Here is a 24,517-nt window from a genome sequence, read left to right as displayed (position 1 = left end):
TCATCCCAGGCAACATCCTGGTGAATCTCCTCTGCATCCCCTCCAGTGCAATCACATCCTTCCTATAATGCGGTGACCAGAACTGCACACAGTACTCCAGCTGTGGCCTCACCAAGGTTCTATACAACTCCAACATGACCTCCCTACTTTTGTAATCTATGCCTCGATTGATAAAGGCAAGTGTCCCATATGCCTTTTTCACCACCTCACTAACATGCCCCTCTGCCTTCAGAGATCTATGGACACACATGCCAAGGTCCCTTTGTTCCTCAGAACTTCCTAGTGCCATGCCCTTCATTGAATACTTCCTTGTCAAATTACTCCTTCCAAAGTGTATCACCTCACATTTTTCTGGGTTAAATTCCATCTGCCACTTATCTGCCCATTTGACCATCACATCTATGTCTTCCTGTAGCCCAAGACACTCAACCTCACTGTTAACCACTTGGCCAATCTTTGTGTCATCCGCAAACTTACTAATCCTACCCCCCACATAGTCATCTATGTCGTTTATATAAATGACAAATAATGGGGGACCCAGCACAGATCCCTGTGGTACGCCACTGGACACTGGCTTCCAGTCACTAAAGCATCCTTCTGTCATCACCCTCTGTCTCCTACAACTAAGCCAATTTTGAATCCACCTTATCAAATTACCCTGTATCCCATGTGCATTTGCCTTCTTTATAAGTCTCCCATGTGGGACCTTGTCAAAGGCTTTGCTGAAATCCATATAAACTACATCAACTACACTACCCTCATCTACACACCTGGTCACCTCCTCAGATAATTCAATCAAATTTGTAAGGCATGACCTCCCTCTGACAAAGCCATGCTGACTATCCCTGATCAAACCTTGCCTCTCCAAGTGAAGATAGATTCTCTCCTTCAGAATTTTCTCCAATAGTTTCCCTACCACTGACGTGAGACTCACTGGCCTGTAGTTCCCTGGCTTATCTCTACAACCCTTCTTAAATAGCGGAACCACATTAGATGTTCTCCAGTCCTCTGGCACCTCCCCCTTGGCGAGAGCGGAATTAAAATTTGGGTCGCAGCACCGATCCCTGCAGTACCCCACTAGTCACTGCCTGCCATTCGGAAAAAGACCCGTTTATTCCTACTCTTTGTTTCCTGTCTTCCAACCAGTTTTCTATCCATCTCAATACATTACCCCCAATCCCATGCGCTTTAATTTTACACACTAATCTCTTATGTGGGACTTTGTCGAAAGCCTTCTGAAAGTCCAAATAAACCACATCCACTGGCTCCCCCTCATCAACTCTACTAGTTACATCCTCGAAAAATTCCAGTAGATTTGTCAAGCATGATTTCCCTTTCATAAATCCATGCTGACTCTGTCCGATTCTGCCACTGTTTTCCACGTGCTCAGCTATTAAATCTTTTATTATCGGCTCTAGAATTTTCCCCACTACCGACGTCAGGCTGACTGGTCTATAATTCCCTGTTTACTCTCTACCTCCCTTTTTAAATAGTGGGGGTTACATTAGCTATCCTCCAATCTGTAGGAACTGTTCCAGAGTCTATAGAATCTTGGAAGATGACCACCAATGCATCCACTATTTCTAAGGCCACTTCCTTAAGTACTCTGGGATGTAGATTATCAGGCCCTGGGGATTTATCGGCCTTCAATCCCATCAATTTCCCCAACACCATTTCCCTACTAATACTGATTTCTTTCAGTTCCTGCCTCTCACTAAACCCTGTGTTCCCCAACATTTCTGGTATATTATTAGTGTCCTCCTTTGTGAAGACAGAACCAAAGTATGTATTTAGTTGGTCAGCCATTTCTTTGTTCCCCATTATAAATTCCCCTGTTTCTGACTGTAAGGGACCTACATTTGTCTTCACCAATCTTTTTCTCTTCACATACCTATAGAAACTTTTACAGTCGGTTTTTATGTTCCCTGCAAGCTTACACTCATACTCTATTTTCCCCTTCTTAATCAATCCCTTGGTCCTCCTTTGCTGAATTCTAAACTGCTCCGAATCCTCAGGTCTGTTGTTTTTTCTGGCCAATTTGTATGCCTCTTCCTTGGATCTAATACTATCTCTAATTTCCCTTGTAAGCCATGGTTTGGCCATCTTTCCTGTTTTACTTTTGTGCCAGACAGGAATAAACAATTGTTGCAGTTCACCCATGTGCTCTTTGAATGTTTGCCATTGCCTATCCACCATCATCCCTTTAAGTAACGTTTCCCAATCCATCATAGCCAACTCGTGCCTCATACCATCATAGTTTCCTTTATTAAGATTCAGGACCCTAGTCTCAGAATCAACTACATCACTCTCCATCTCTAACCAGCAATGCAACTCCACCGCCTTTTCCTTTTTGTTAGTCCTCCCTAAATACTGAATACCCCTGGATGTTCAGTTCCCATCCCTGGTCACCCTGCAGCCCATGTCTCCGTAATCCCGACTATATCATACCTGTTTACATCTATTTGCGCTGTTAATTCATCCACTTTATTGCGAATGCTCCTCGCGTTAAGGCACAAAGCCTTAAGGTTTGTCTTTTTAACATTACTTGTCCTGTTCCCACTATTTTTCACCGAGGCCCTGTTTGATTCTTGCCCTTGATTTCACTATCTATCACTTTTCTTATTCCCCTTTCTGTCTTTTGTTCTTGTCCTTGATTCCCCCTCCTCTGACTCCTTGCATAGGTTCCCATCCCCCTGCCATTTTAGTTTAAACCCTCCCCAACCACTCTAGCAAATTATCCCCCTAGGACATCAGTCCCGGTCCTGCCCAGGTGTAACCCGTCCAGTTTGTACTGGTCCCACTTCCCCCAGAACCGGTCCCAATGCCCCAGGAATCTGAAACCCTCCCCTTCACACCATCTCTTCAGCCACATATTCATCCGATATATCCTGCTATTTCTACTCTGACTGGCACGTGGCACTGGTAGTAATCCTGAGATCACTACCTTTGAGGTCCTACTTTTCAACTTACTTCCTAACTCCTTATATTCTGTTTTCCAGACCTCATCCCTTTTTTTCACCTATGTCGTTTGTACCAATGTGCACCACGACTGCTGGCTGTTCACCCACCCCCTTCAGAATGTCCTCTAGCCGCTCTGAGACATCCTTGACCCTAGCACCAGGGAGGCAACACACCATCCTGGAGTCTCGTTTACAGCCACAGAAACACCTATCTACTCCCCTTACAATTGAATCCCCGAAAACATTCCCACACTTTTTACTCCTCCCCTGTGCAGCAGAGCCAACTGCGGTGCAACGAATTTGGCTGTTGCTGCTTTCCCCTGAGAGGCCATTCCCCCCAACAGTATCCAAAGCAGGATATCTGTTTTCAGGGGAATAGCCACAGGAGATTCCTGCACTGTCTGCCTGGTCCTCTTACTTTGCCTGGTGGTCACCCATTCCCTTCCTGCCTGTGGACTCTTAGCCTGCAGTGTGACCACCTCTCTATACGTGCTATCCATGATACTCTCCGCCTCGCGGATGCTCCACCGTGTTCCCAGCCGCCGCTCCAGCTCCAAAACCCGGGCTTCCAGGAGCTGCAGCTGGAGACACTTCCCGCACACATGCTGGCCCCAGGCACTGGAAATGTGCTCGGCTCCCCATATAGAGCAGGAAGAGCACACCACGGCTTTGAGCTCTCCTGCCATGACTTACCCCTTTAAATTAAATTAAACCTTTTGGAAGATACTTAATATCAAATAATATCAATTACTCTCGGGCCCTTCTTCCCTGCTCCTCATTGTTACATAATATAGCCCTTACAACTGATGAACCTCAAAATAAGACCTTAAAAACTATATGTGATAAAAGTAGTAAACACTTACCCGACCATACTCACGGTCCTCAAGGGATCCTCATCGAACTCCCTCAGTCACCGAACTCCAACTTAAGCGCTCTACTGCATCCCAAAGCAGCACTCCAGTGCAGACTTGGAAATATATCGCCGTTCCTTCACTGTCGTTGGGTCAAAATCTTGAAACTCCCTTCCTAAAAGCCCTGTAGGTGCCCTGTATTGTTACTCCAGCTGCTGTATTTTGACTCCTGGTCTATGGTTTAGTATTAGTCTCTTGATTATTGCTGCCTTTTCTGGATTGTTATCCCTGCCTCAGGTTTAGTACTCCTGGTCTTTTAATTATTACTCCTCTCTCTGGTTAGTACTCCAGCCCCTGGATTCCTAAAGGATTTGCATTTATATAGCATTTTCCACAACCACGGGATGGTTCAAGCACTTTACAGCCAGTGAAATAATTTTGAAGTGTAGTCACGATTGTAATGTAGGGAACATGGCTTGTCCGGTAACAGATCCACTAAACGACTGTAGCCTTGTCACACAGTCCTGGGGCTGAATTGTATGTCCTGTGGATGGGTGCGTGCCTGACCCAGTCAGACGCTAATCGTGTGAGACGATGTTGGGTGAGTGTCCCGCTGCGGTCACACACGAACGCGATATTTCGCTCCGTGGGTGGACGCAAAAGTTGGACGCGCACCCGCCGACAATTAAGAGGCAATTAAGCCCAGTAATGGTGCGACTGTCTCCGATTTGTTGTGGCCCATCCAACCTTCCGGACTTTGCAATTTTCATCAAACCTCATCCGAGGGCGGGGTGAAATTTCCGCGATGAAATGAAATAAAAATACATTGCAGTGGGCAGCAGTTTTATCCGCTGTATTTTCCGGTGATTGATTCCGATGCACGGACACTATTTCAGCTTTTTCAGCTCTCGCTCTCCGTGAGGCAGCCGTCCGCCTGCAGGGAGCGCTCTCTCGCAGCGCTCGCCCACGCCCGCGGGTACATCATCGCCCACCCTCTCCTTGTCCCTGCCCCGGCAGTTAATTGGCCAATCAGGGTGAAATCGCGGTCAGCGGTCCGATCGCGGTCAGCGGTCCGATCGCGGTCAGCGGTCCATTTCCCGGCCACTCCCAGGCCCACAGATCAGGCGCTTGCGCCAAAGGTAATATTCGGGCCCTGGATTGCGTGTCTGGGAGGGGATCCTGTTGCCATGTTGGGGGTAATTGGATGGCAATCGCACAGGAACAGATCAGAAATGGATTTCCTCCCCCCCCGCCCCCAACTCAACCCCACACTCCCCGCCCCCGGGTCAAAGGTGATGAGCTCCTCCACCCCGACCCTGTCCAACTGCCCTGACATCTGGTCCTGAGATTTGGGGAGAAGATGGAGAAGCTTTTTCTCGGAGTTGGGCGAGGCTGAGCAGACTGGGATTCACAGAGATTTATAAAATGATGAGAGGTTTGATAGGGTGGATGAAGAGACACTTTCCACTTGTGGCCAAGTCCAGAACAAGAGGAATTGATATTAGAGAGTCACTGACAGGCCATGTAAAACATTTAGGGAGCATTTCTTTACACCGAGTGGAACTCACTGTGACATGTGCTGGCTGAAGCTGAGAAGATTGAAGTATTTTTGGGAGGCTTGATGCACACTCCACGGAGAAGGGAACAGAGGGATCAGGGAGCAGGATGGGAAAAGGGAATTCCAATGGGAGAAGCGGCCTTGTGATTAAACACTGACATAGAGCATTTGGATTGAATGGTCAGCTTGTGCCTCTCGACTCCATAGAATCCTGCATCGGCTGAAAACTGACCCCCTCACTGCCCACGCACTGACCACTCACTGACCCCTCACTGACCCCTCACTGCCCACTCACTGACCCCTCACTGACCCCTCACTGCCCACTCACTGCCCACTCACTGCCCCCTCACTGACCCCTCACTGACCCCCTCACTGACCCCTCACTGCCCACTCACTGCCCACTCACTGCCCACTCACTGCCCACTCACTGACCCCTCACTGACCCCTCACTGCCCACTCACTGCCCCCTCACTGACCCACTCACTGACCCCTCACTGCCCACTCACTGACCCCTCACTGCCCCCTCACTGACCCCTCACTGACCCACTCACTGACCCCCTCACTGACACCTCACTGCCCCCTCACTGACCCCTCACTGCCCACTCACTGACCCACTCACTGACCCACTCACTGCCCCCTCACTGCCCACTCACTGCCCACTCACTGCCCACTCACTGACCCCTCACTGACCCACTCACTGACCCACTCACTGACCCACTCACTGACCCCCTCACTGACCCCTCACTGCCCCCTCACTGACCCCTCACTGCCCACTCACTGACCCACTCACTGACCCACTCACTGCCCCCTCACTGCCCACTCACTGCCCACTCACTGCCCACTCACTGCCCACTCACTGACCCCTCACTGACCCACTCACTGACCCCCTCACTGACCCCTCACTGACCCCCTCACTGACCCCTCACTGACCCCTCACTGACCACTCACTGACCCCCTCACTGACCCCTCACTGCCCACTCACTGCCCCCTCACTGACCCACTCACTGACCCCCTCACTGCCCCCTCACTGACCCCCTCACTGACCCCTCACTGACCCCTCACTGACCCCTCACTGACCCCCTCACTGACCCCTCACTGCCCACTCACTGCCCACTCACTGCCCACTCACTGACCCCTCACTGACCCCTCACTGCCCCCTCACTGCCCCCTCACTGACCCACTCACTGACCCCTCACTGCCCACTCACTGACCCCTCACTGCCCCCTCACTGACCCCTCACTGACCCACTCACTGACCCCCTCACTGACCCCTCACTGCCCCCTCACTGACCCCTCACTGCCCACTCACTGACCCACTCACTGACCCACTCTGCCCCCTCACTGCCCACTCACTGCCCACTCACTGCCCACTCACTGCCCACTCACTGACCCCTCACTGACCCACTCACTGACCCTTCACTGACCCACTCACTGACCCCCACACTGACCCCTCACTGCCCCCTCACTGACCCCTCACTGCCCACTCACTGACCCACTCACTGACCCACTCACTGCCCCCTCACTGCCCACTCACTGCCCACTCACTGCCCACTCACTGACCCCTGACTGACCCACTCACTGACCCCTCACTGACAATTCACTGCCCACTCACTGACCCCTCACTGACCCCTCACTGCCCACTCACTGACCCACTCACTGACCCACTCACTGACCCCTCACTGCCCCCTCACTGACCCCTCACTGACCCCTCACTGACCCCTCACTGCCCCCTCACTGACCACTCACTGACCCCTCACTGCCCCCTCACTGACCCCTCACTGACCCCTCACTGCCCACTCACTGACCCCTCACTGCCCACTCACTGACCCCTCACTGCCCCCTCACTGACCCCTCACTGACCCCTCACTGACCCCTCACTGCCCCCTCACTGACCACTCACTGACCCCTCACTGCCCCCTCACTGACCCCTCACTGACCCCTCACTGCCCACTCACTGACCCCTCACTGCCCACTCACTGACCCCTCACTGACCCCCTCACTGACCCCCTCACTGACCCCCTCACTGACCCCTCACTGACCCCTCACTGACCCACTCACTGACCCACTCACTGACCCCTCACTGCCCACTCACTGCCCCCTCACTGCCCCCTCACTGACCCCTCACTGACCCCTCACTGCCCACTCACTGACCCCTCACTGACCCACTCACTGACCCCTCACTGACCCCTCACTGACCCCTCACTGCCCACTCACTGACCCCTCACTGACCCACTCACTGACCCCTCACTGACCCCTCACTGACCCCTCACTGCCCACTCACTGACCCCTCACTGACCCACTCACTGACCCCTCACTGACCCACTCACTGACCCACTCACTGCCCACTCACTGACCCCTCACTGACCCACTCACTGACCCCTCACTGACCCCTCACTGACCCCTCACTGACCCACTCACTGCCCACTCACTGACCCCTCACTGACCCACTCACTGACCCCTCACTGACCCCTCACTGCCCCCTCACTGACCCACTCACTGACCCACTCACTGCCCACTCACTGACCCCTCACTGACCCACTCACTGCCCGCTCACTGACCCCTCACTGACCCACTCACTGCCCACTCACTGCCCACTCACTGACCCCTCACTGCCCACTCACTGCCCACTCACTGACCCCCTCACTGCCCACTCACTGACCCCTCACTGACCCCTCACTGCCCACTCACTGACCCACTCACTGCCCACTCACTGCCCCCTCACTGACCCCCTCACTGACCCCTCACTGACCCCCTCACTGCCCCCTCACTGACCCACTCACTGACCACTCACTGACCCCTCACTGCCCACTCACTGCCCCCTCACTGACCCCCTCACTGACCACTCACTGACCCCTCACTGACCCACTCACTGCCCCCTCACTGCCCCCTCACTGCCCACTCACTGCCCCCTCACTGACCCCTCACTGCCCACTCACTGCCCACTCACTGCCCCCTCACTGACCCCTCACTGACCCCTCACTGCCCACTCACTGCCCCCTCACTACCCCCTCACTGCCCACTCACTGCCCCCTCACTGACCCCTCACTGCCCACTCACGGACCACTCACTGCCCCCTCACTGACCCCTCACTGCCCACTCACGGACCACTCACTGCCCCCTCACTGCCCAGAACTGGACACAGGGTTCAGTCTGACCGGATGGGAGATGGTGTGCTAGTGATGCTGTCACTGGAGCGTTAACCCCGAGGGCCAGGCTAATGCTCTGGGGACACGGGTCCAAACCCCACCATCGGGGAAATTAAATTCCATCTGGATTTGAAATCCAGTCTCCGTAACGGTGACCATGAAACTATCATCGATTGTCATAAAAACCCATCTCATTCGGCAATGTCCTTTAGGGGGAGAAATCTGCTGTCCCTCCCTGGTCTGGCCTACATGTGACTCCAGACCCACAGCCATGTGTGGGTTGTCTCCTCAATGCCCTCTGCAATGGCCGAGCAAGTCACTCAGTTCAAGGGCAGTTAGGGATGGGCAACAATTGCTGGCCTTGCCAGCGATGCCCACATTACAAACAGGAATAAAAACCAGCTGGACATAGGGTTCAGACTGACCAGACTGTGTGAAGTTTAGTGGCCTCTCTCTCTCTCTGTGACTCGGACCTGGAGTTGGAGTTTAATGTGCGATTGGATTGGTTGATTGATTCTCCCCATTGATTGGACAGGATGTCCGATTACGAATCCAAGCTGACTGGGTTATTATCATAAAACAAAAGCAAAATACTGCGGACGCTGGAAATTTGAAACAAAAACAGAAAATGCTGGAAAAACTCAGCAGGTCCGACAGCGTCTGTGGAGAGAGAAACAGAGCTAACGTTTCGAGTCCGTATGACTCTTCTTCAGAGCTACAGAGAAGTAGAAATGTGATGAAATTGATACTGTTTAAGTGGGAGGTGGAGCAGGTGAAGCTGGATAGAGGGTTAGCTGTTAAAGCTGTCCTCGTCCCCAGTTTATTTTCAAACAGCACCTTTTTTAGCCCTTATCACTACCATTTACACTCCCATTGCCTTTTTGTCCATGACATCTTTGTCAACCTCTCCTTAGCCCCCATCCAGCTTCACCTGCTCAATCCCCCTTAAACAGTATCAATTTCATCACATTTCCACTTCTCTTCAGCTCTGAAGAAGAGTCATACGGACTCGAAACATTAACTCTGTTTCTCTCTCTCCACAGAAGCTGCCAGACCTGCTGAGCTTTTCCAGTGTTTTCTGTTTTTGTTTTGGATTTCCAGCGTCCGCAGTATTTTGCTTTTGTCTTAGTGTTTAATTCACTGCCACTTCTCTTCCAGGAATGCCGAACTTGAAGAAGTTCAGCTCTTCTCTCTCACAGGATTTCCCTATCTCTCTTTTGCCCTGTTCACCCTCATTGCTTCCCATTTCCCTCCTGGTGTTTGACATGGGGCAGAGTTGTATGGCCCTGTTTTGATGGGGACAGGTCTGTAAAACACGGTGAGACATTCTCATCCCCATTGACGACAGCAGGAATGTAAAATCCCACTGTCATAACATTCTGCCCAAGGCGTTTACTAAAACTCACTTTCACAGACATATTTCCCTCCTCAGTGACTGTCTCTGTCTCTAACTTACCCCACGTGGATTCTAACTGAAGTTCCATCCCTTATGTTTCGAATCAATGAGCACAAACTGTACCCAACCAGCCAGTGATTGCAAAACTTTTAAAACACAGTGTCCAACATTAGATGTGATTCTGCGATTGGACCTTTGTTAAATAATCCTCAGTGTGCTAAAAATTACGCTGACAGCCAATTTAAGATTATCAGCCGGGCTTGCATTTGTCATATCTGTGTGCACTGGAAGCTAGATATATTAATACACAGGGCTCCGTTCTTTACAAACAGAAAGAACATTGCGCCTGTTTCAGCTCAATAAAATAAGCGACAGAGCTGACTCATCCCTCAGGACAATGTCTTGACCAATAAGAGTCAAACCACCTGGTTTAAATTTCAAACAATGCTTGGCAGTTAACTGTCAGTCACCATTAACTGGTGCAATATCCATGGCAATGCCTCCAGGGTCTACTTGCCAACCAATCAGCACTCTCTTCTCGCACAGTATAACGTTGTTGCTTCCCCTGACATTGGTATTCTTGTGAATGTCCTGATGAGTGCAAGATGAAAAGCTTTGCCAAAATGTCTTTTCCAGTAACAGTTAAGCTTGTTTAATTGTTTCAATCTATCTAAGGACACCATTCAATTGATGTTACTCGGAGCAGAGCTTGCTTCCATGAATAACCCCAGGAAATATTCTTTCAGAACCGCTTGTGTTAAAAACCTGTCCTTAGGCAACCACCAAATTACATCTCTGGTTGTTTCAATGCCTTGTCTCCTACTCATTGCTTGTGTTATGTTTACAGTTCAGGTTAAGGACACAACAGCGCTGGATATTTTTGCATTCGGAATTTGTGCCTTGGAGGTAAGAAACTGGGAGGAATGCTGAAGCAGAAACCTGTCATCACCTTGTACACCCCTATCAAATCCCCCCTCAATCTCCTTCACTCCAAGGAGAACAACCCCAGCCTCTCCAACCTCACCTTGTAACTAAAATCCCTCATCCCTGGAACCGTTCTGGTAAATCCCCTCCTCACCCTCTCAGGGACCCTCACAGTCTCCTGATCCATCTCAGTTTTGTTAACCAGCCTTTTATGTGGTACTTTCTTAAAATCCAAATAGACAACATTGACCACATTCCCTCCATCGAGCTTCTCTGTTCCTTTATCAAAAAATTAAATTCTATTCGTCAGGCGTGATGAGCCTTTTACAAATCCATGTTGGCTCCTCTTAATGAACTCAAACCTCTCCAATAGCCCGGTGATATTTTTCCTGGCTGTGGAGACCCTGTGTCAGTCTCAGTGTGTCAGTGAGCGCGTCACTCAGTGTGTGACTGTGAGTCACACTCTATGCAAACTTGCATGTGGTTTTGCTGTGATGTTGATGGTGAGAGGATAGAAGTTAACAGGTAAAGTCAGGGTAAGGGAGAAAGTAACAAAATCTAAATCAGGGTTACTATGCATGTATGTGAACACGGAGTTTAGTAAATAAGATTGGGGAGTTACAGGCGCAGATTGCCATGTGGAAATATGATGTTGTGGCGATAGCAGAGACCTGGCTCAAGGAAGGGCAGAACTGGGTGTTAAATATTCCCGGGTACAAGGTGTTCTGAAGAGATAGGAAAGAAAGGAAAGGAGGAGGGGTGGAGATATTGGTAAAGGAGAGCATTGCAGTGCTGGAGCACTGGAGTGCAGCTCTGGGCTGCAGTAGAGTGCTTAAGTTGGAGTTTGGTGACTGAGGGAATTTAAGGGTTAATTTCTATCTAAAGTCTAGTCTTTCTTTAATTTAGTAATTAACTAAAAGTTGCTGTTTGGGTTGGAAGGAGGTGAGTTTTAGGCCAGCTTTAAAACAGGGTTTACACAGGCTCTGCTTGTAGCTACAACTAGTTAATTAGAAAACTAGCTTAAACAGGTTTTCAGAGGCTAGATTCAGAGAGTATAGAAACAGGCCATCTTACAGTGCTGACTTTGTCTGCACTGGGGTGCTGCTTTGGGCTGCAGTAGAGTGCGTAAGTTGGAGTTTGGTGACTGAGGGAGTTCGGTGAGGAGGGAACGAGGTGATCCTCTGAGTACCGTGAGTATGGCCGGGTAAGGATTTATTACTTTTTTCGCTTATAGTTTTTAAGGCCTTATTTTGTGGTTCATCGTTTGTAAGGGTTATATTCCATAACAAGGAGGAGCAAGGAAGAAGGACCCTAGAGTGATTGATATTATTTGATAATAAGTATCTTCCAAAAGGTTTAATTTAATTTAAAGTGGTAAGTCATGGCAGGAGAGCTCAAAGCCGTGGTGTGCTCTTCCTGCTCTATGTGGGAAGCTGGGAACATTTCCAGTGCCCGGGGCCAGCATGTGTGTGGGAAGTGTCTCCAGCTGCAGCTCCTGGAAGCCCAGGTTTCAGAGCTGGAGCGGCGGCTGAGGACACTGTGGAGCATGCACGAGGCGGAGAGTATCGTGGATAGCATGTATAGAGAGGTGGTCACACTGCAGGCTAAGAGTCCACAGGCAGGTAGGGAATGGATGACCACCAGGCAGAGCAAGAGGACCAGGCAGACAGAGGAATCTCCTGTGGCTATTCCCCTGAAAACAGATATCCTGCTTTGGATACTGTTGGGGGGAATGGCCTCTCAGGGGAAAGCAGCAACAGCCACATTCGTTGCACCGCAGTTGGCTCTGCTGCACAGGGGAGGAGTAAAAAGTGTGGGAATGTTTTCGGGGATTCAATTGTAAGGGGAGTAGATAGGTGTTTCTGTGGCTGTAAACGAGACTCCAGGATGGTGTGTTGCCTCCCTGGTGCTAGGGTCAAGGATGTCTCAGAGCGGCTAGAGGACATTCTGAAGGGGGTGGGTGAACAGCCAGCAGTCGTGGTGCACATTGGTACAAACCACATAGGTAAAAAAAGGGATGAGGCCCTAAAAGCAGAATATAAGGAGTTAGGAAGTAAGTTGAAAAGTAGGACCTCAAAGGTAGTGATCTCAGGATTACTACCAGTGCCACGTGCCAGTCAGAGTAGAAATAGCAGGATATATCGGATGAATATGTGGCTGAAGAGATGGTGTGAAGAGGAGGGTTTCAGATTCCTGGGGCATTGAGACTGGTTCTGGGGGAGGTGGGACCAGTACAAACTGGACGGGTTACACCTGGGCAGGACCGGGACTGATGTCCTTGGGGGAATATTTGCTAGAGCGGTTGGGGAGGGTTTAAACTAAAATGGCAGGGGGATGGGAACCTGTGCAAGGAGTCAGAGGAGGGGGAATCAAGGACAAGAACAATAGACAAAAAGGGAATAAGAAAAGTGATAGAGAAATCAAGAGCAAGAATCAAACAGGGCCTCAGTGAAAAATAGTGGGAACGGGACAAGTAATGTTAAAAAGACAAACCTTAAGGCTTTGTGCCTTAACACGAGGAGCATTCGCAATAAAGTGGATGAATTAACCGGCAAATAGATGTAAACAGGTATGATATAGTCGGGATTATGGAGACATGGCTGCAGGGTGACCAGGGATGGGAAATGAACACCCAGGGGTGTTCAGTATTTAGGAAGGACAGACAAAAAGGAAAAGGCGGTGGAGTTGCATTGCTGGTTAAAGAGGAAATTAACGTAATAGTGAGGAAAGATATTAGCTCCGACGATGTGGAATATGTATGGGTAGAGCTGAGAAACACTAAGGGCAAAAAATGTCAGTGGGGGTTGTATATAGACCCCAAAACTCTAGCGGTGATGTTGGGAATGGCATTAAACAGGAAATTAGAGACGCGTGTAATGAAGGGACATCTGTAATTATGGGTGACTTTAATCTGCATATAGATTGGGCAAATCAAATTAGTAACAATACAGTAGAGGAGGAATTCCTGGAGTGTATACGGGATGTTTTTCTGGACAATACATTGAGGAACCAACTTGAGAACAGGTCATCCTCGACTGGGTATTGTGTAATGAGAAAGGAATAATTGGCAATCTAGTTGTGTGAGGCCCCTTGGGGATGAGCGACCATAATATGATAGAATTCTTCATCAAGATGGAGAGTGACATAGTTGATTCTGAGACTAGGGTCCTGAATCTTAATAAAGGAAACTACGATGGTATGAGGGGCGAGTTGGCTATGATGGATTGGGAAACGTTACTTAAAGGGATGATGGTGGATAGACAATGGCAAACATTCAAAGAGCGCATGGGTGTACTGCAACAATTGTTTATTCCTGTCTGGCACAAAAGTAAAACAGGAAAGGTGGTCAAACCATGGCTTACAAGGGAAATTAGAGATAGTATTAGATCCAAGGAAGAGGCATACAAATTGACCAGAAAAAACAGCAGACCTGAGGATTCGGAGCAGTTTAGAATTCAGCAAAGGAGGACCAAGGGATTGATTAAGAAGGGGAAAATAGAGTATAAGAGTAAGCTTGCAGGGAACATAAAAACTGACTGTAAAAGTTTCTATAGGTATGTGAAGAGAAAAAGATTGGTGAAGACAAATGTAGGTCCCTTACAGTCAGAAACAGGGGAATTTATAATGGGGGACAAAGAAATGGCTGACCAACTAAATACATACTTTGGTTCTGTCTTCACAAAGGAGGACACTAATAACATACCAGAAATGTTGGGGAACACAGGGTTTAGTGAGAGGGAGGAACTGAAAGAAATCAATATTAGTAGAGAAATGGTGTTGGGGAAATTGATGGGATTGAAGGCCGATATATTCCCAGGGCCTGATAATCTACATCCCAGAATACTTAAGGAAGTGGCCCTAGAAATAGTGGATGCATTGGTGGTCATCTTCCGAGATTCTATAGACTCTGGAACAGTTCCTACAGATTGGAGGATAGCTAATGTAACCCCACTATTTAAAAAGGGAGGCAGAGAGAAAATAGGGAAATTATAGACCAGTCAGCCTGACGTTGGTAGTGGGGAAAATTCTAGAGTCCATTATAAAAGATTTAATAGCTGAGCATGTGGAAAACAGTGGCAGAATCAGACAGAGTCAGCATGGATTTATGAAAGGGGAATCATGCTTGACAAATCTACTGGAATTGTTCGAGGATGTAACTAGTAGAGTTGATGAGGGGGAGCCAGTGGACGTGGTTTATTTGGACTTTCAGAAGGCTTTCGACAAAGTCCCACATAAGAGGTTGGTGTGTAAAATTAAAGCGCATGGGGTTGGGGGTAGTGTATTGAGATGGATAGAAAACTGGTTGGCAGACAGGAAACAAAGAATAGGAATAAACGAGTCTTTTTCCGAATGGCAGGCAGTGACTAGTGGGGTACTGCAGGGATCGGTGCTGGGACCCCAGTTATTCACAATATATATTAATGATTTAGATGAGGGAATTAAATGTAATATCTCCAGATTTGCAGATGACACAAAGCTGGATGGGAGGGTGAGCTGTGAGGAGGATGCAGAGATGCTTCAGTGTGATTTGGACAAGCTGAGTGAGTGGGCAAATGCATAGCAGATGCAGTATAATGTGGATAAATGTGAGGTTATCCATTTTGGTAGCAAAAACAGGAAGGCAGATTAGTATCTGAATGGCTATAAATTGAGAGATGGGAATGTGCAACAAGACCTGGGTGTCCTTGTACACCAGTCGCTGAAGGTAAGCATGCAGGTACAGCAGGTGGTAAAGAAGGCAAATGGTATGTTGGCCTTCATAGCCAGAGGATTCGAGTATATGAACAGGGATGTCTTGCTGCAACTATACAGGTCTTTGTTTGGATTATATTCGCTGGGGTTCAGAAGAATGAGGGGGATCTCATAGAAACCTATAAAATTCTAACAGGACTAGACAGGGTAGATGCAGGCAGGATGTTCCCGATGGTGGGGGAGTCCAGAACCAGGGGTCACAGTCTGAGGATATGGGGTAGACCATTTAGGACTGAGATGAGGAGAAATTTCTTCACCCAGAGAGTGGTGAGCCTGTGGAATTCGCTACTACAGAAAGTAGTTGAGGCCAAAACATTGTATGTTTTCAAGAGGAGTTAGATATAGCTCTTGGGGGCGAAAGGGATCAAAGGATATGAGGAGAAAGCGGGAACAGGCTAATAAGTTGGATGATCATCCATGATCATAATGAATGGTGGAGCAGGCTCGAAGGGCTGAATGGCCTACTCCTGCTCCTAGTTTCTATGTTTCTATGTAAGAGGATGTCCCAGAGGGTTCAAGGACAGAAATATTTGGCTAGTGCTAAGGAACAAAAAGGGGGAATTATATTGCTCGGTGTAGTCTATAGACCACCAAATAGTGAGAAGGATGTAGAAGAACAAATCTGCAGGGAAATTACAGAGATACAGGCATTATAGAGTAGTTATAATGGGGATTTTAATTACCCGAATGCAGACTGGGACAGTGGTAGTGTAAAGGAGAGGGGCAAATTTTCCTAGATTGTGTTCAGGAGAATTTTCTACAGCAGTATGTGTCCAATCCAACAAGAATAGACGCACTGTTAGACCTGGTTCTTGGAAATGAGGTGGGCCAAGTAGATCAAGTGTCACAGAATCACAGAATCAGAATCACAGAATCACAGTGCAGAAGAGGCCCTTCGGCCCATCGAGTGCACTGACATGTGAGAAACACCTGACCTACCTACCTAATCCCATTTACCAGCACTTGGCCCATAGCCATGAATGTTATGACGTGTCAAGTTCTAAGTGTCAGTGGGGGAGCATGTAAGGGACAGTTTTATGTTTTAGGATGATGATAGAAAAGGACGATAGACAGTCCAGAGTAAAAATAATTAACTGGACAAGAGCCGACTTCAATGGGGTAGGAACGGAGCTGGGCCAGATAGACTGGAATGAAAGATTGGCAGGAAAAACTGTAGCTGAACAATGGGCTACCTTCAAATAAGAATTGGTTCAGGCACAGTCAAGGTATATTCCATCGAAAGGGAAAGGCAGGGCAAACAAATCCAGAACTCCCTGGATGAAAAAGGAGAAAGAAATTAAGATAAAGAAGAAAAAGTGTGTTTATGACAGGTGTCAGGTAGAAAATATAATTGAGAACCAAGAGGAATACAGAAGGTTCAGAGAGGAGGTGAAAAAGCATATTAGAGAAGCAAAGAGGGATTATGAGAAAAGTCTGGCAGCCAACATAAAGGGGAATCCCAAAGTCTTCTATAGGCAAATAAATAGTAAAAGGGTGGTAAAAGGAGGAGTAGGGCCGATTAGGGACCTAAAAGGGAATTTACACATGGACAAAGGGGCCATGGCTGAGGTATTAAATGAATACTTTGCATCCATTTTTACCAAGGAGGTAGATGCTACGAAGGCCATGGTGACAGACGAGGAAACTCTGTCACTAGAAGGGTTGAAAATTGATAAGGAGGAAGTACTGAATAGACTGTCGGTACTTAAAGTTGACAAGGCACCGGGACCGGATGAGATGCATCCAAGGATATTGAAGGAAGTGAGAGTGGAAATTGCAGGGGCACTGGCCATAATCTTTCAGCCTTCCCTAGACTCAGGGGTGGTGCCAGAGGACTGGAGAATTGCAAACATTACGCCCTTGTTCAAAAAAGGTTGTAAGGATAAGCCCAGCAATTACAGACCAGTCAGTTTAACTTCAGTGGTGGGCAAGATTCTTGAAACAATTATTTGGGATAGAATCAGTAGTCACGTGGAAAAATGTGGGTTGATAAGGAAGAGCCGGCCTGGATTTCTAAAGGGGAAATTGTGTTTAACTAACTTGCTGGAGTTTTTTGAAGAGGTAACAGAAAAGGTCGATGAGGGTAATGCTGTTGATGTGGTGTATATGGACTTTCAAAAGGCATTTGACACAGTGCCACACAATAGACTTGTGAGAAAAGTTATTGCTCATGGAATAAAAGGGACAGTAGCAACATGGATACAAAATTGGCTGAAAAGTAGGAAGCAGAGAGTAATGGTTAATGGATATTTTTCAGGCTGGAGGGAGGTTTGTAGTGGAGTTCCCCAGGGGTTGGTATTGGGACCCTTGCTTTTCCTGATATATATTAATGATCTAGATCTTGGTGTGCAGGGGGCAATTTCAAAGTTTGCGGATGATACGAAGCTTGGGAGTGTTGTAAACTGTGAGGAGGACGGTGTGGAACTTCAAGAGGACATAGACAAGTTGGTGGAGTGGGCAGATAGGTGGCAGATGAAGTTCAATGTGGTGAAGTGTGAGATGATGCAATTTGATAGGAAGAACATGGACAGACAATATAAAATAAGGGGTGAAATTTTGAAGGGGGTGCAGGAGCAGAAAGACCTGGGTGTATATGTGCATAGATCATTGAAGGTGGCAGGACAGGTGGAGAGAGCAGTTAATAAAGCAGATAGTACCCTGGGCTTTATTAATAGGGACAGAGAGTACAAGAGCAGGGAGGCTATGCTGAATTTATATAAGACATTCATTAGACCTCAGCTGGAGTATTGTGTACAGTCCTGGGCATCACACTATAGGAAGGGTGTGAACACATTGGAGAGAGTGCAGAAGAGGTTTACAAGAATGGTTCCAGGGATGAGAAACTTCAGCTATGAGGATAGATTGGAGAGGTTGGGACTGTTCTCCTTGGAGAGAAGGCGGCTGAGAGGAGATTTGATAGAGATGTTCAAAATCATGAAGGGGCTGGACAGAGTAGATAGGGAGAAGCTGGTCCCACTCGTAAAAGGATCAAGAACGAGAGGGCACAGATTTAAAGTGATTTTCAAAGAAAGCAAATGTGATGTGAGAAAAAACTTTTTCACAAAACGAGTGGTTCTGGTCTGGAATGCGCTGCCTGGAAGTGTGGTGGAGGCAGGTTCAATCGAGGCATTTGAGAGGACATTAGATGACTATGTGAATAGAAACAATGTGCAGGGGTACAGGGAAAAGGCAGGGCAGTGGCACGAGGTGATAATGCTCATTTGGAGAGCTGGTACAGACATGATGGGCCGAATGGTCTCCTTCTGTGCTGTTAAAATTCTGTGATTTTGTGATTCTGTGATATCTTTGAGGTAACCAGGCAACGTGCATTTCATGGTTTCCCATCTGTTTTGTGTTATGCCACCAGATGGCTGTGTTAGAAGTGCAGAGGAATGCAGAGAACAACGTGTCACCCAATTCCATCGTTAACGCCACACAATCTCTGGAGAACCCTTTGATGAAGGTGAGGACTGGCTCTGATCACTGGTCTCTGACTCACTGAGCGATCACACATGGCGGGACCATTGGCAGTGAGAGGAGAGGGGGTATATCCTAAACTGAGAGGGGTGGATACATATCTACCTCCTAAACTCTGAGGGGAGAAAGTATATTTATCCTCATTCATCCGCAGTTTTTTGCTTTGATATTTATCCTAATGTTTGAGCGGGGAGGGTTTATATCCTGTATTATAAAATGGGAAGGATATATTTTTATTTTCTTTGGTGAGAAGTCCTTGAATTTGTTAAGAACATAAGGGACAGAAGCAGGATGAGGCCATTCAGCCCTTTGAGCCCCTTCTGCTTTTTAAGGAGGTCATGCCTGATCTTCTACTGCAACAGCGTATTCCTGCACGGTCCCCGGATCCCTTGATTTTATTAACATATAGAAATCTATCAATTCCCATTTTGAACATACTCGATGACTGAGCTTCCACAGCCTCTGGGGTAGAGAATTCCAAAGATTCACAGCCCTCTGAGTGAAGAAATTCCTCCTCACCTGAGTCCTAAATAACTTGCCCTTGTTCGGTGACTGTGTCTCCTGGTTCTAGACCCCCCCATTCCCCCCTCCCCAGCTAGGGGAAATATCCTTCCTGCATCTCCCCTATTGAGCCCTGGAAGAGTTTTGTATGTTCGAATAAGATCACCTCTCATTCTCCAAGGATGGAATTTTAAGCCAGTGGGGCTTTATGGTTCCATCGATGTCAATGGAGTTTGGGATGACTCGCTGTATTTTACTGCCCCATCCCCACCACAACAGGACTGTAAAAATCCAGCCCTAAACTACACAGTCTATTTTATCATTCCTCATAGGACAATCCCTCCATCCCAGGAATTAATTTTGTGAACCTTTGTTGCACTCCCTCCATGGCAAGTACATCTTTCCTTAGGTAAGGAGACCCACACTGCCCACAATACTCCAGGTGCGGTCTCTCCAAGGCCCTGTACAATTGCAGTAAGACATCTTTACTCCTGTACTCAAATCCCCTTGTAACAAAGGCCAATATACTATTTGACTTGTGTTGTCACCTCCCAGAACTCCATGTTTGAATCCCTCCAATCAGGGTTCTGCCCCTTTCTCAGTAACGCAATGGCGCTTATCAAAGTCACAAGTGACATCCTGTGTGACTGTGACAGGGGTAAACTTTCCCCCCTCATCCTCCTCAACCTGTCTGCAGCCTTTAACAGGGTTTGACCACACCATCCTCCTCCAACACCTCTCCACTCTCACCCAGCTGGGTGGACCTGCCCTCACCTGGTTCCATTCTTACCCTTCTCATCAATGCTGGAGAATCACTTGTAATAACTTCTCTTGCTGCTCCCTCCCCGCTCCTGCTGGTGTCCCCCGAGGATCAATCCTTGGCCCCTCCTGTTCCTCATCCACTTGCTGCCCCTCGGCAACATCACCCAAAGGCACAGTGATGGCTTCCACATTTTTTATTCATTCACGGGGTGTGGGCTTCACTGGCTGGGTCGTCATTTAAATTGCCCATGCCAAATTGCCCTTGAGAAGGTGGTGGTGAGCTGCCTTCTTGAACCGCTGCAGTCCATGTGGTGTAGGTACACCCACAGTGCTGTTAGGGAGGGAGTTCCAGGATTTTGACCCAGTGACAGTGAAGGAACGGTGATATATTTCCAAGTCAGGATGGTGGGTGACTTGGAGGAGAACTTCCAGGTGGTGGTGTTCCCATCTATCTGCTACCCTTGTCCTTCTAGATGGTAGTGGTCGTGGGTTTGGAGAGTGCTGTTGAAGGAGCCTTGGCGAGATGCCTGGAGGAGGCAGTGGCTTAATGGGCTGGGCTTATATGGAGTTGAGGAGACTCTGTGGAGGGGTTAAAATGGTGGCCAGCACCCAATCCCAGGATTCCCGACTCCAGTTCCAGGGTTTCCAATTCTCAGTAGAGTCTTTAAAGGGCGAGTGTCGGTCCTGGTTAAAAGCCCGCACCCGGCACTCCCGGCCTGGCTGGCTCCATTGCAGAGATATGCATGACCTGGAGTCTGGCCAGCTTCTCAAAGAGTCGTGGTTCACGGCCCCTCAGAGGCAATGGGATGTGAAGGATGAGGGCTAGAGGACCTTATTCTTTTCATTATAACTGGGATGAAGCCTCACAGCACTGAGGCAGGCCTTTTAAACATCTGCCAAGGCGCCGGGTGGACCCTATGGCTGCCTCTGAATTTTTCCTGGAATGAAAATCCCACCATTCCTGGCACTTTCTCCCCAGGTGGGTGGGGCAAGCCGGGCATTTTCCCAACCTCCCCACTACCTGTCACAACGATGAAAATACAGCCCAGTGTCACTGGGGTAGTGATCCAGAGAGCCAGGCTCATGCTGTGGCAACACTGGTTTGAATCCCACCACGGCAGGTGAAATTTAAATTCAACTAAATATTAAATCAGGGAATTGAAAGCGAGTCCATGTAATGGTGACCATAAAACTATCACCGATTGTCGTAAAAACCCATCTGGTTCATTAGTGTCCTTTAGGGAAGGAAATCTGCTGTCCTTACCTGGTCTGGCCTACATGTGACTCCAGACCCACAGCAATGTGGTTGACTCTTAACTGCCCCCTGAAATGGTCTAGCAAGCCACTCAGTTGCTACATATCCTATCCTAATAGAGGGGATGGTATATATCCTAAATTATTAGAGGAGATGGTATATATCCTATACTATTAGAAGGGATGGTATATATCCTATACTATTAGAGGGGATGGTATATATTCTATATTACCAGAGGGGGTTGTATATATCCTATAATACTAGAGGGGGTGCTATATATCCTATACTACCAGAGGTGTTGGTATATATCCTATACTACTAGAGGGAATGGTATATATCCTATACTACTAGAGCGGGTGGTATATATCCTATACTACTAGAGCGGGTGGTATATATCCTATACTACTAGAGGGGATGGTATATATCCTATACTACTAGAGGGTATGGTATATATCGTATACTACTAGAGGGGATGGTATATATCCTATACTATTAGAGAGGATGGCATATATATTATACTATTAGAGGAGATGGTATATATCCTATCCTACTAAAGGAGATGGTATATATCCTATACCACTAGAGGGGATGGTATATATCCTATACTACTAGAGGGGATGGTATATATCCTATCCTACTAGAGGGGATGGTATATATCTTATACTATTAGAGGAGATGGTATATATCCTATACTACTAAAGGAGATGGTATATATCCTATACTATTAGAGGAGATGGCAAATATCTTATACTGTGAGAGACACTAAGACTGCTTCTGGTCCGGTGATGTTTATAAACTATCTCAGCGGCCTAATTTCAATTCCCCAAGTGACTGTTGTGTGTTTCCCTGGTTCCAGGAATTTATCCAGAAATGTTTGGCTCGAGACCCCTTGCAACGACCGAGTGCCCATGACCTTCTCTTCCATCAAGTTCTCTTTGAGGTTCACTCACTCAAGCTCTTGGCTGCTCACACCTTCATCAACAACCAATGTGAATGGCTTATGTACATACAGACTGCCTTGTCTGAGCAACACCTGTACACATCTGCAACATCTCCTCCATGGCTGCTTCACTCTACCTCCCTCATTCCCAGAGCTTGGGCTGTCATTCCCAGGGGTCCCAAGCGTGAGACCCTCATTCCTGGGGCTCAGTCCCTCATTTCTGGGACTTGGATCCTCATTCTCAGGGTTCTGTGGCTTGGATCCCATTCCCTGGATTTGGAGCCTCCTTCCATGGGTCACAGGGATAGAACCCTTATTCCCAAGGAGAGGGAGGTGTCCCAGGGCTTTGACGCTCATCTCTAAGTCTTGGAGTCTCACTCCAGGCTCCTGTTTTCTGACTCTGGGATTGTGGATATAGAGAGTGGTGGTGCATGGTTGTTTTTCACACAGGAGGGATGTATACAGTGATGTCACCCAGGGTCAGGATGAATACCACTGCTTTTCTTGATATATATTAATGACCTAGACATGGCTCTGCTGGGCATAATATCAGTGTTTGTAAAGTGACATCAAATTCAGAAACATATTAAATCACGAAGAGGATAGAAGTAAACTTCAGGAGAATGTAGACAGGCTGATAAAATTGGCCAACATGCGGCAGATGAAATTTAATGCAGAGAAGTGTGAAGTGATTCATTTTGGAGAGACAGAGAGAGAAGGAGAAACAGACCTGCAGGGAAATGAGGGAGATGTGCAAGAATGGTGAAAGTGGTGAAAATGGGGGACTTTTAACTGCCCAAATATCAATCGGGAAAATGCTAAAGGGATAAGGAGGGGGATGAAATGTGTTCAGGAGAATTTCCTTGATCAGTATATTCTCAGCCCAACTAGGAAGGAGGTTTGTTGGATCTGGTGCTGGGAAATGAGGTGGGTCAAGTGGACCATGTGTCTGTGGGGAATATTTGTGTCAAAGAGATGATTGTGCCACAGGGTTTAGATCAGTAATAGAGAAGAGCAAAGAGCAATCTCAGGTAGAACTTCTAAATTTGAAGAGGATTAATTTCAATGGGATGAAATTCAAGGGCAGGGCAGGATAGAATAGTCGATGAGACTTTGTATCGGTGTTTACTGAGGAACAGAATGCTGACAAAATATCAGGAGAAATGGAGATGGTGGAGATAATTGATGGGGTCAGAATTAAGAGGGAAGAGGTTCTGGAAAAGATGGCTATGCTTGGAGCAGATAATTCACCCAGACAGGATGGCCTGTGGGGAGTGGGAGTGGAGATAGTGGAGAGGCTTGTCTTAATCCTCCAATTTTCCCTGTGTAATTCAAACGCACAGACTGCACAAAGGTAATAAAACAGGGTATATTTATTCCATCGACCTCAAAGCTGTATAAACTTCAAGGAACAAACCATTTACAGTGAGTAATCACGGCCGATGCTCCTGATCTCTGCCCTATTCACGCAGTAACTCACTGGAACTGCTACTCCTGCTCTATGTTGCTGTCCTGCTCTCCTCTCTCTCTCCGTGTGGCTTCTCAGACTCAGGGTGCTGCAGTCAGCCTAACTACATCTCCAATTCCCCTTCCTGGCTCTAGCCACTGTCAGAAGCTTCAAGCTGCCCTATTCATGCGCTTGGATCTCACCTCACTGCAACTCACAAGTCCTGGACTTCCCCGTGCTCTTTCTCCCTTGCACCGTGGCACCTGCCTTCACTCTTAGCTTGGCCAAAGACACTGCTTCCTGCAGGGAGGGACTGACAGGGGGCGACCAGTTCCCTTGCTCAGCGCTGACCCCTCATCACCATCTGCTGCCAGATGCCCCACTACACCTGGATACAGGGGAGGTGCCAGGGGATTGGAGAGTGCAAATGCGGCAGGCTTATTCAAGAAGGGGTGTAAGGGCAGTGCTAGTAACTACAGGCTGGTCAGTTTAACATCAGTAGTAGAGGAGGTTTCAGAAACAATAATCAGGGAAATAATCACTGGGCTA

General features: G+C 47.9%; 1 protein-coding gene across 1 annotated transcript in view; it reads left to right on the top strand.

Moving 5' to 3' along the window:
• The window catches only part of nrbp2a (nuclear receptor binding protein 2a), a 202,229-nt gene that overhangs the window by 147,855 nt on the left and 29,857 nt on the right, over positions 1–24,517 (top strand). The window contains exons 9-11 of the mRNA XM_078535906.1: positions 10,758–10,816; positions 18,954–19,049; positions 22,438–22,570. Of these exons, the coding sequence (XP_078392032.1) occupies positions 10,758–10,816; positions 18,954–19,049; positions 22,438–22,570 (288 nt within the window). The remainder of the gene's footprint in view (positions 1–10,757; positions 10,817–18,953; positions 19,050–22,437; positions 22,571–24,517) is intronic.

The sequence above is a fragment of the Cetorhinus maximus genome, chromosome 3, assembly GCF_964194155.1.
Source record: "Cetorhinus maximus chromosome 3, sCetMax3.hap1.1, whole genome shotgun sequence".
Lineage (NCBI taxonomy): Eukaryota > Metazoa > Chordata > Chondrichthyes > Lamniformes > Cetorhinidae > Cetorhinus > Cetorhinus maximus.
The sequence above is the reverse complement of the archived record's forward strand: the minus strand, read 5'-3'. Positions and strand labels throughout refer to the sequence as shown.